Source organism: Macadamia integrifolia, chromosome 3, assembly GCF_013358625.1.
Source record: "Macadamia integrifolia cultivar HAES 741 chromosome 3, SCU_Mint_v3, whole genome shotgun sequence".
Lineage (NCBI taxonomy): Eukaryota > Viridiplantae > Streptophyta > Magnoliopsida > Proteales > Proteaceae > Macadamia > Macadamia integrifolia.
Window position 1 is genome coordinate 8,604,897 of NC_056559.1, and position 12,948 is coordinate 8,617,844.

The 12,948-nt window shown below is 38.7% G+C and overlaps 1 protein-coding gene across 2 annotated transcripts; it reads right to left on the minus strand.

Annotated features, from left to right (window-relative positions):
* Positions 1-2,356: 2,356 nt before the first annotated feature.
* LOC122073963 lies at positions 2,357-12,847 on the minus strand. 2 transcript variants are annotated; one of them, XM_042638707.1, is made up of 4 exons: positions 12,598-12,847; positions 11,345-11,523; positions 9,657-11,203; positions 2,357-4,518 (listed from the first exon to the last, which is right to left on the minus strand). In XM_042638707.1, the coding sequence occupies exons 1-4, from the start codon at positions 12,654-12,656 to the stop codon at positions 2,395-2,397; spliced, it is 3,909 nt and encodes a 1,302-aa protein (XP_042494641.1). In that variant the 5' UTR covers positions 12,657-12,847; the 3' UTR covers positions 2,357-2,394. The 2 variants fall into 2 exon arrangements, with proteins under 2 accessions (XP_042494641.1, XP_042494640.1); XM_042638706.1 differs by having other exon boundaries at positions 9,657-11,523.
* Positions 12,848-12,948: the final 101 nt, after the last annotated feature.

Consider the following 12,948-nt stretch of genomic DNA (forward strand, 5'->3'; position numbering starts at 1 on the left):
TGGGGGGGGTGGGGTGGTGGGGGGAGGAGATGTCTGATCTCGATCTTACCTTTGCAAGTGATGTCTCATCTTTGTCTCCTCTAATCTTTTTAATCAGCTTCCATTATAGCTAAATTCTGTGATTAGGACTTGAAGTTTATTGAATAACTGAGCTTAACAATGGTGCTTAACAGCTTGTGGGTATGGGTCTTATCATCTACCAGACACTCCATTACCAGAACAGTTTGGCAAAAGTAGACCATGGAGTGAACCCTAAACATGAACAAGTATAGGTAAGGCTATATGAAATGCCACTAATGGTCAATAGTGCTAATTGCCAAAGAGCTACAGTGGTTATTTTACAGAAACGGCCGTTAATTCCAACCTTTAATAATGGGTATCCATCATCTGATCATCTTGTCTACCCTAAAGGAAAGTCCCATAAAGCTCCCCATAAATCCAAGCTGTATTATGTAGTTTGGCCTATGGACTGTGGACCCTGATGTTCTCAAATCCTTAGTGCAGGCAACTCTAAAGTAAGTGTTTGTGCCTTCCGTGGTCGACCCAACTCGCTATTGAGGAAGTTGAGATTGCCTACCTGAAATTTCAATTGGAAAACAGTCCATCTATGAAGCTTTGGGCAGTAGCTAGCAATAAATTTTGCTAATCTATGAAGCTTTAGGCAGTAGCTAGCAATAAATTTTGCTAACTGTTCAATATGGCGACCTCTGTTTTGTTGATCCAATGACAGCAAGAGTGTCGATTTTATAACTCAAATTAGTTCTAAGTTCCAACACCAACCTGGGATGAGACCAATCTTGTGATTACTGGAGGAAATACTTGAGCTATATTGTTCATTACAGAGCTATAACTACTTGTTTGATCTTTTATGAATCCATATCCCATTTACAACTATCAATACTACAAGTACTACCAGTTGGATATGAAATCTCAATCTCTCTCTTTTTTTTTTTTTTTTTTTGCTGAAGAAATGAGTCTTTATTTCACTTCATCCTGATATACCCCAAAGAGTAGTTTTTAAAACTCAGATAAGGACCAGCGGTCAAACCTGACTCAATGGGAACCAGCCCCTCTTTGGAATCAAACCAGGTGATTATCAGCCAACCATCCAGTTTTTGAGAACCACCACAATATTTGGTTTGATTGTAGCTTCATAAAATTTAAGGGAGAGTACTCTCCCAACTCACAGCTTAGAGAACACACCAATTAGGGGGGGCACGCGGTGATTCATAATAAGGGCAAGGAAGAGAAGGGGGAGAGAGAAGAGAAAGGATGATGGTGTAACCTCCACACCACCAGTTCAAAGAATCTATTCCCAAATTTTAATATTAAGTTCATCTATGGAAAACTGAACCTTGGAACTCTCTCAACTTTTAATTATTTTTAAAAAATCAAGGTTAAAAAAAATAAAAAATAAAAAATAAATAAATAAATTCTGTACAGGAACTGGGATTTTTATTTTTTCTTCGATGATCGATCCAGTTTTAAAAACAATGCTAAAAAATTGTCACAAAATGTGCCAGTTTCTTGCATTGAGTGGGAACCGTCAAATATATAAATATATATATATATATATATTTTCAAAAATTGGTCCAACATTGAACTTTGTACTTTCTACACCCCTCCCCCCACAACAAAATAAAAAACAAAAACAAAAATTGGACTTCGTACTTTAGTTTGATTTTGCCAGCTTTGATATGAAGAAATGGTTCCAAACTCAAAACACTGCCAATTCTCAAAGCAAAACAAGAATCAAAAGGTAATGTATCCAAACCCCCTTTCCCCCACCCCCCAACCCCCAACGAAAATAAATAAATAAAATAAATTCAGACATCAATATCATAATTCACCATAGGTGATGGGAGCAGTTTTTCCTTTGCTTCTTCAATTTAAGTTCATTTGTCCTACTTGCTACCATTTTCTGGTTAACAACGGGGTTTTTCAGCTTGTGTCATGCCCTACTAATGTATATCAGATGTAGGGGTGCAAAAGTTGGGCCGAAAATCTGAGCCCATCCAGACCTCACGTTACCTTTGGGCCTCGGACTGGAAATTCCAGTCCGTAGGTTTAGATAAGAATGAGAAATCCCAGCCCATGGACAGGGCGGGCTGGGTTAGACTTTAGAGTCGAGGTATCTGAATTGATGATGTGCTTTATGGCATCAGATGTAGGGGGTGCAAGTTGGGCCGAAAATCTGAGCCCATCTAGACCTCTCCCAACCTTTGGGGCTTGGACTGTGATTTCTCTGCCTCTTGTTTCTTTTTCTTTTCCTCATTCAAAGAAATAACAGACAGTGACCCATAGGTACGAGAGTCATGCCCTCAAGCAGTTAGTCATGCGAATTAGAGAGAGAAGCTGGGAAGAAACAGCTAATAATTACTTCAAAATTTATGATTAAGCATTTTGATGAAAGCAACTTACAGGGCAACTAAGCAATTTAGAAGCAGCAGACTCGGATACTACTCGAGGCTCTTGCATGAGGATCTGAGGACCCCTAAGGAAAAAGCTCTTAGAGTCATCATCTGAAGCACTGGAGATCACTGTGGAGACCTCTTTAGTCCTACCCATTAAATGAAATCCAGAAAAATGGTTTCCCCATATATCATATGTGAACTCATTCCCGAACCCTGTTTTTTCCTCTGCCTTTACAGTTGTCTCTGTCAAGAGTTTGGATCCAGGAGCCCGAGCTCCTGGGGCAATTGCAGAAGTTGAAACCAAGAATGTTGGAGAACCAACCTCACGTGGTCCACCCAACCCTGAGCATGGAAAAGTAGCAGAAGGTAACAGAACAGGTTTACTAGTTTCTCCTGCCAGTGAAGGCTTCTCTTGAGCATGAAGTAACAAACTATTACTGCAGTATTTGGTAGAAATCTGAGACTCCAACAAACTTGACTGGTCAGCAGCTTTAAGCATTCGTCCCCTCTCATGGCTCTGATCATCCATACGGGCAAATGGGTCCTTCGCCTCATTGCCATGGTCGAATTCAGGAGAATGTGTAACCGATGTGACAGGGGACAGGGGCAAAGAAGGGGTAGAGTTTCCACTCTGACTACTAGAAACTTCAGGCATCCCAGTAAACCCTGCAACAGCATTCCTTTTCTTCCTCCGTCTGCTTCCCTTTTCTTTTCCAGTCCTAACTGTGAGGTTGCCAGTTTGTGGTGATTCTAGTTGGCCAGAGGTCACAACTGCTTCCATAGACTTCAGTACCAAAGAAGATGGTATTAATGGCATTTCCTTTTGAGGTTCTGATATTTTGATGCTTTGTCCTTGATCATCCTGCATCAGTTTTGTACATTGAACATCTGTCTCTTGTCCCCGATGGCCATTGGCACAACCAGATCTACAAACTAAACCTGGCTTAGATGTTTCATCTTCCCTGACAGACCTCGACATACAGTCCACACTACTACAAATAGAAAATTTGTTATTCCTCTGGTGACGATGCTTACGAGAAGATATCCCAGCAGTGCCAACAGTAGCAATGGGACTTCTCTCAGCCTTGAATAAGCAATCAAGGGCAACCAGGGTCACTGGTTGGGGAAACTGGCGGCAGAATATAAAAAATAAAACAAAAGCAGAAACAAGGACCACCATAGAAGATTTCACCAGGAACATCCAGAACAATGACTTCCTATAGAGATTGATCATGTATGCAGGAAGAGTTGCCTTCATAGGGACAATGAAAATACCAGTAGCCAGGGCCAGCTCAAGATCTCTGTGAACCATGGCAGCAGAAAAGTCAGTCTGGTATGAGATCAGAAGCCTTGTTGATTCCCCAGGTTCAAGAGCAAAACCTCTACAAGTATGTACAATGAACCCATCCAACTGACAGTCAGTTCCTGAAACTTCAATGCTTTTCACCTCCAGCGGAAGGTCCCCGGTGTTTTTTGCATACAGTTCTTTCAATAATGGCTCAGAACAGATGGAGCTGGTGTCTTCAACATGAGACAAAAATTCTGCACCTGACATTTTGGGAGAAATTGGCATTTCAAGGCTGAATTCTAAGCTCTGAACGGGCTCAGACCCATCAAGAAGAACCAAGGAAAGTGACCCTCCGAATCCCCGTAGAGGCAACCACTCTACACCTGAAAGATTATTCCTTATCAGAGCTGAACTTCTCCACCTACATCTATTCGAAGGGTGAAAAACAATAGGCCCTAAAAAGGCCGTGCCATAGGAATGGACATAGGCCTCTGTTACTGCACCTTCTGCTATAGAAAATCCATATATCAGCATTGACTCATTATGAATCAAACTACTCGATGAAAGGGGTTTCAAAAACTCATCAGCAGCCCTGCATTCATCAATGATCGATCCTGAATTCAAGACAAGCTGCATTATGACCGGTTGTTCACTAGGATTTTTTACCGTGATCCAATTAGAACGATGAGTTCCAACCTGAACCATAGGGAACAGTATCTCATGATCATCAAGCACAGACATGTCAGTAGTGGTGCCCTGAGACCTCCAATTTTTCAATACCAACTCATCTGCTTCTGCAGTCTCCAATACCTTTAACTGCAAGTTTACATAAACCCACACAATGACCATTAGAAGACAGAAATAACCTCTGCTACAGAAGAAATTTTTTATGATATTACGGTAAGAAACCATTTAAAAAAAAAAATGCTGCCAATAGTTAGGAGCAATTCCAGTCCATCCCTCCTTTGACCCTGCAAAAGCAGGAATTAGCACCAGGTTACATCCCTTTTTTCTGTTTTTAGGTCATAATCAAAGTTTTAGTTTACTTCGGAGTGAATTCCCGAGTCCTTTCAATTGAGTCTCTAGTCAAAGTAGGATAAGTTAGTTTCTATTTATCTTTCCTATTTCAGACAATTTTGATATTTCAATGTGCCCCATAGTCCCTTGAAAATTGCATGAAAAATAGGGGAACTCAGTTTGACGAGGGGCATTGGAAGAAAGCCCCCAAAATCAATTATCATACGGCTGAGACAGGCCACTTTAATATGTGACCTATCAAGCATGTCCTTAATTTATCAAACAGTTAGCCTGCTAAATCATCCATCCATTTGGCTGAATAGCATGTGACATGATAGCAAGGGTTCTGGTTAATAGCTTAGCCGGCTAAATCATCCATCCATTTCGCTGAAAAGCATGGGACATGATGGGAAGGGTTCTGGGTAATAGCATTATAGTCCTGACAGAGACATTTTCCTTTTTTTCCTTCTTTATTATTATTATTATTATTTTAATGGAATTTCTAGGTATTGTTGCTAATCTTCTCAGAAAATGATTGGTGCTAAGGAAAACCATATGGTTTGGTGGTTGATACACTCTAGCATGGTGCTTAGTTGGTACTAGTACTGTATGTCTGTGTCCTCCTTTCTACTTCACCATCCATTGAACCATAGTATAGTGTTTTTACTGCAAGATCTCCAGAGAAAGACCAGTTTCCTCATTGTTTTGCCGTTATGAAGTTGTTCATTGGATTTTCTGGAAGTTACAGCCCATATAATAGGATTAGTTTAGGGCTATTATTGTTTTCTTAAGTTTATTAACTGATGTAAAATTCATTGCAGGAAAGGCAACTGGTCCGATTTCTCTAAACAAGAGTTGATTTTATGAATCAATATTCAATTATTTTGAAAATCTTATATAGTTCTGCTGATTTTTGCATTATTAGCCACATCAACTAGGTCATTAACCTACCTAAGTGAGCCCAATTTGTATATTCTCTTGCATCAGAGTTCAAGTACATTGTGTATCTAGCAACATGGGCAAAAGCTCAAATCCACAGCATTGTATTCAGATTTTGGGTACTAATCAAATAATTGATTGGTTAGAAAACTATAATCAGTTGCACTGGTTTTTTTTTTTCTTTTCAAGAAAGAGAAAATACAGTTGCACTCTTTAGTAAAAAGAAAGTAATTGGTGAGCATCCATTAGACCTATACAATGCTTCGCAGTCCTGAAGCAATGAGCAATCAATATGCAGACTCTAACTCATGATTAGGACAATTAAAGCCAATCTTCAGTGGCATCAAATTAGAGCATATGGGGAAAATGAATGATCCAAAACAAAAAAGAAGCCAAAAAAAAAAGGGGCACTAAACAAAAAAGTTGACACCAAGAGCCAAGTTCAATGGCATCTTGATCCTATAGTTGCCCAAACAGATATGAACAGGGGCCATATGTACTATCCAAGATCATTACTTGTTTCCTAAAACTAAACAAAAGAACGTGAATATCAGTACCCTGTCAAAATATTATCACATCATACTATTGATATTGATTTACAATATATCAATATAAACACACACTAAATCTATCAGGTCTACTAATTTGAACAAAAGTAACATTTTAATGTCCTTATGGAAAGATTCTTTCAAATATATCTTTACATTCATTAATAGAAACAATTAATAAATTTAAACCGAAGAACGAATAACATATTCAACCATTGATAAAATACACCTTGAAATTTGTTGCTCGTAATGGTTGAGAACCACGTAAAAGTTTCAAAAGAATATAAATTCCTCAAAATTCAATCTTTTAGTTGTTTTACATATAAAGAGACAGACAAGTCAGACTCAATCAGAACTTGTTCTATGTCTCAAAACAACTTCACTATTTTCTTCTAGTACTTCTAACTCTTTGCACTCATTCTCTCCTCAGTTTCCTATTCATTTGCGAGAGTTCCTTATCTCTTGGACCGTTTCCAGTTTCTACATTCCAGTCTCCTAACAAATTCTTCAAAAACTAAGCCCTAGCAAATTTGGGAATCTAAACCAAGTGTAAATGTGATGCTCGAGTTTAGTAGGGGTACATGACAGAGAGACTTAGATACTTAGCTTTCTCATAACAAAGCCTTAATCTAACTTTTAAAATGAGGTATACTGTACAATATGTTTTGTGCCATTCACCACTTAAGAAGTATCTAATTTTTCAGTCATTGTCACAGTTAACCATATGTGCCCATTATTGGCCTAGTTTACAAGTGCTTATATATCAAGAAGAAGGCATATATAGGTTAAATATGCTAGTTTTTTACTTCTTTATGGATATATAGGGTGTAACTCAGTAGTGCACGCATCACCAAATTGAGGAACTAAGTTAAAAAGTCAAGGCAATCCATTGATCATCTACCAAGTAACATAAATCAAAAGCAGAGGCTACAGGCTTGGTTACATTTATCTCCTCATCAAATCAAATTTTTTCATATGGCCACACGGTGGTTCCATATGATAGAGGACCCGACATCCATCTCATTGATCAAATTTCATCCCCAAATAAGTATGGGAAATGCCTCAAAAGTGAGTATAAAGAGACAACTACAAAAATGCTACCAAGTACTGGACTTCTTTCATTTGAAATGGCATTATTGTTATTCAATGAAACTTTAATCTCACTTTCAACTGGTTCCCATGCTTCTTTTGAGCTGGAATTTACGGACACGATAAGAGTGGGGTCCTCTACCACATGGACCCACTCATGTGGGCCACATCGCAAGTTGGTGACCGGCTAAATGTAACCAAGCAGGGCTACAACTAGACAGCCCCCCTACAGAATCCTTTTTCTTTCTTCTTTTTTTTGGGGGGGGGGTGGATTGGGGAGCATTGTGAGGAGACAGGAGGCAAGGGGAGGCTGGGTAGGTGATGCAGAATAAAGGACCTACCAGCATGGAAATTCAAGAAGAACCAGGCCTAACGTGGCACAGTTCTGTTAGGAATAGGCTTAACATGGCCTGGGTGCACTTTATTTTAGTTTTAGTTGCTTTTGTTTTATTGTAAGAGTTTTAAGTTCTCATTGATCCTGTGGTTCAATGGTTCAACATAGGTTATGCCATCTTTTCTTTGATAGAGCTTAAGTTATGGGTGATGGTCCACATTATCTTATCATTTAAGAATTTTAATTACATAGGACTTCTAGTAAGGTCGGTTAGGGCCTTGGGGGTTTCCTAACCTATCATACTTGTTCTCTATTTTGCATTTATAAATAAAGGATGAGCAGCTTGCAGCCCACAATATTGGCTTTCAATATTGTTATTTCTGCTGTGAGAAACAGCATGGCTTTGTGGTGATTCAAGATGCTAGATTAATGGAAAACTCAATCACACCTTGCAGTAGGAAGCCCAGGTTACAGATTCCTCTTTCCATCTTCATCATTATCAGTTTCATTCAAGAACTTGTCACTTCCTGCATGTCAGTAAGTATACAGAACCAGCAGTACCTGTGATTTATCTCTCCTACTTTCTCTGGGATTTTCTGGTATTAATGTATTATACCATACACATTTCAGAACTCTGTCCTGTTTCCACGGATCATATTTGGTCAGTACTCGAAACCTTCTCCTACAATCAAGTCTGATGGAAACAGCCTCTCCAAGAAGCAAGAAGCGGGGTAAGACTGCGTACATTATGACCCTACCCAGACCCTGCAGTGGCAGGAGCCTCGTACACTAGGCACTCCCTTTTCAATGCTATACTCACTCCTATTCCAAGTTGGATTCAATATTTGCTATTTTGGGAAGTTATTCAAGGACTGATATTTGTTGATCTGTTGAATCTCATATGAATAGCATAGTTTGATCTACCATTGGGTGTATTGAATATGAAAACTGATCATCAAAAAAAACAATTGACTGATCAAACTTGAGGTCTCCTACTCCAACTAGAAATTGACCATTCCAGCAGATCCAACCCTTGGATCATGCTGAAACTTTCAGCAACTATTCTAGAGCATTAGAGGAGAACTTGGCCTGCATCATCCAGCCATCTAAGTTGTGGATTTTATTTTATGCAATTTCTCTTTAATCTGGAAATTTAGTCTCTGTTTTCGATCCTGTTTTGGTAAGTACTAGTTATACATATCAGAACCGCATCAGTAGGTGTGGTAATTCAGCCTACAAACTAAACGAGCAATAAAAATTTGTCAGAAATAATGAATTTGATAACTTTTCCTAGCAAAACAGAGACCGTGCATTGAAATTGTGGATTCATTAGCTAGAGATGGGTAGAGAGAAAATTTGTGTGTTGAGCCTGATCCTGTGGAGTAATGTAGATATTGGGAAGGGGTTTGTTTGGTTTTTATTTACCAGACCCGTTGGTTTTAAGTTTTGTACACTAGTCTTTCCCTTTAGGATGGAACTGTACATTCTCTGCTATGTGCCCAATTACTTTGTTCTGTTATGTAAGCTTAAAAAAGTGTACACATTTTTTCTTCAGAAGCAAGGCTTATATATCTCCCACATTTAGGGAGTGATGTAGAATTATGATCCCCTAGTCAAGATCATTAAGTGTTAGGCTTGACTTTCAGGCAACTAGGGGTTTTCCTAAAGGGTTTTGCTACACATTCTGGATAGGATTTTTTTTTTTGCAGAAAAATTCTGTCATTAGATAGGTTTACAATGAAGCTAGGAATATTCAAGCTAATTATGTCACAACTTCATGTATTTGAGAGACTGTTCTTATTTTGTGCCAGAGCAATTTATAAAGCACAGGCCAAAATGGGTGACATCAAGGGACATCACTTGAATGCAGAAAACTACCATGTTCTACTCATGAACCATCTTTCAAGTATCACGTGATTTTAATTTTCATCATGGCAAAGAGTATAAATCAAATGTTCACCACTTATTACAACCATCATGGAACTGTAGAAATAGAAAAGCAGGTATGAGATTCAGCATAGCTTTACCAGCATTGACGATTGAATGCCTCCATTTAAAATTCGAGTCGTTGCATTGCCAAACTTGTCCTCATGATGAAGGTGGTAGCCAATATATGAACTTGTTTGATGTCTCGAACAAGTGCGCACTATATCTTGGCAAGGAATCTCAATTTGTGAACTTCCTGAATCATTTGTCACTAAAAGTAATTTACAGTTCAAATTTACATTTGAAACCTCAGGGGCGTACTGAGCATCAACAAGTGCACGAGTATAGGTAACAACAGCAACTCGCGTAGCAGTACCAGGGAAGAGTAATAAGCCTTCCATGTATTTGATCTGGAAAAGCCTAGCTCCATCAGCGATTTCACTAATCTTGACAACACTTAACAGGTTGGGAGCTTCATTTGTCAGAGAGAGTGCAATATCTATCATTTCCCCACTGTCACATGGCACGAGAGCCTCAAGAGTAATAGAAACCAAACCTGTATGTCCACCATATGCAGCCTTCCCTCGCACTTCTGCTTCAAGAGGAACTATAACTGTATCAGTCCTGCCTAGTGAAGAACTCTGCAACTGCACACAAAAAGTACCGACCAATTTTCCTTCACTACATGAGGAGAAGTCTATCTCTAGGATGGTTCCAGTGCTGTGAGGATCAAGCGTCCAACTTCCATTAGGCTTAATCCCCACCAATGGCAAACCAACTTCACCACTCCTTATGTTCAACCACTCTATATCACTCAGAGAATAACTAAACTCATCAGAACCCTGAATAGTGTCCATTCTACAAACAGCTTCTGCAGAGTATGAAGTGCTCCCTGATGAGAATGACATCCAACCAGTAACTTCCTGTACATAGAGGGTCTCATTGAAAGGATTGTGTATGGACAAATTCTTGCGATATGATCCATCTGAAGCAACATCCAGGCCTATCAGAGGCTGTATGCGATAAGGGGATTCAATAGCAAAACCTTTTGCATGAACCAAGAAACCCCCAGCGCTTGTCTGTAAGACCAGGTGAGCCAAGGAAGATCCCAATATTCTTGGTAAGAAGACAAAACAAATTGAAGCAACTTCACCAGGACCAAGCAACATATCATCAAAATCACAAGGGTAAAACTGACTATCAGAGCTGAATGGTTCATAGACATGCAAGAGGCTATCATTGCAAGTATTCTCCACAGTCAATAAGGCAAATGAAGGAAAGTATAAATAGTTTTGTCCCCAATCAAGTGAATGAGGTTTTATCTCCACATTGAATGATGAACTGCCACTAAAACCTGACCTAATTGCCTCAAGAGTCTTATCGGGGCTCTTAGTCGATTTGTATCCTCTACAGGAGGAATGAAGATTCCAACCAACACTACTGTTCTGCTGGAATGATACATCCTGGAGTCCCCTTCCAGAATTCAGAGAACATGAAACTAGTCTTCCATTTGATAACTTAAACATCCGATGGTCTTGCAAATGGCTTGAGTTACCATCCCACATACCATGAGGAACTGGCCCATCAGATAATGTAGCATCAGTCTTTCTCCCTGGGACTTCTACAAGAGATGCTTTAAAATTATCTACTGCAAGAAGAAAACCAGGCAATGTTGAAGGAAAGCAAAAGAATTCAGAACTGGAACAGACATTCTTAAAACTGGAGAATGTTGGAGAGTTTCCGCAAACATAGTTTGAATTAACATCACAACCAAAAACGTCTGTAAGACCTGCATCATGATTAACAACACTGGGTCCACAATCATTACAATCAAAACTGTTCCTCATCCCATTCACTTGTGGTGCTAAATGGTCCCTCTCAGTACATGACCCACACAAGACAAGGCAGAAAAAGATACATGAAAGAACCAGAACAAGATGGTATCCATTGAATGGACGAAGAAATCTCCTGTACATGAATCACAAAAAATGTCATTAGTAACAAAATTAGTTTAAATGGCATACACAAGTCCATAGACACATTTCTCTGACAGAAATGTGAAAAATGGGGAAGGCACTAAAATTATCAAAAAGAGGTCAATAATTACTGCATAGTATCTCCAAAATGACATGAGATGGCTAAGAAAAATTCATGCAACTCAACATTTCTACATGGTAAAGAGTTTACATGAAAATTTTCCATAAATGAGAAACATCAAAGGTCCAGAAAAAGAAAGTGAGGCGTAATTAATAAAAGTTTGTTTCGTACGATGGGTTATATAGGATTATGCACATGATCATTTCTTTTGTTCCCAATTTAGTACAACTGAGATGAGACGGTTTTCTCATTTGGGATGCATGATCGATCAAATTTAAGTTATTGATATCGTCACTGAGATGAGATGAGACGAAACTTAGTATCATTGCTGCATATTTCATTCCAGACAGTGAAAGAAAGCTTAAATTTAAGTTATTTATATCATCAAACACAACTCGACTCAATTGATTAACTATGATGAACACTCCAAGTCTCTAACGTCAATACTAAAGTAAATGTGGACAGAAAAACGTATATATTTCCTATTTTTGCTTCTGATCGTATCATTAAATTCTAAATCTTAGTCAAAACTCGTTCAAAACTATGCTTTACAAGAATAGAAAGCTTCAGAAAGCAATAACTAAGAAGAGAAACATGAAAACACATGCCATAAGTCTATTTCTAACAGTAGGAGCTGCTCAAAAATCCTAAAACGAAGTCAAAATCACCTAAAACGTAAAGGTTTGCAATCGATAGCCACTCAAAAACATCCATTAACAACTAAATGTAGAAAGAAAAAAAAAACGATGTAAACAAAGCCAAACGGGAAAAAAAATAATCCCAAAATGGTAAGTAGAGTTGCAGAAATGAATCAAACAAAGTAAAAGAGAAATCCATGATTGGAAGGAATGATAAAAAGCTAACGAGCTACCAAGAAACGACGACAAGAAGACTAAGCAGCCAAGAGAGAGAGATGATTGTAGAAAAAGAAAAGTGGAAGAATACCGATGGAACATGGACATCTGTTGTTCTTCAGCTCTGGCTGTTAGGTAAAGATTCTCCATGTCTGAACAATAAAGCCAACCATCTGGCTTCGTGGATTAGGGTTTCTTCTTCGTTTTCGGCCTGAAGTAAAAACAATTGGCAGAGAACAGGGAGAGCAGAAAACAACGAGTCACCTGAAAAAACGGAAGGCTGTGGAGAACAATCAAATCGAGATACTCGAGACGCAGAGAGAGAGAGAAGATGGTCCTCCCTCACTTCCGTATACCTTACGAATTTACCAAACTACCCACACTTTCACATTAAATCATAACCATCCCCTGAGCATATATCTTTTTTCTTTTTCTTTTTTTT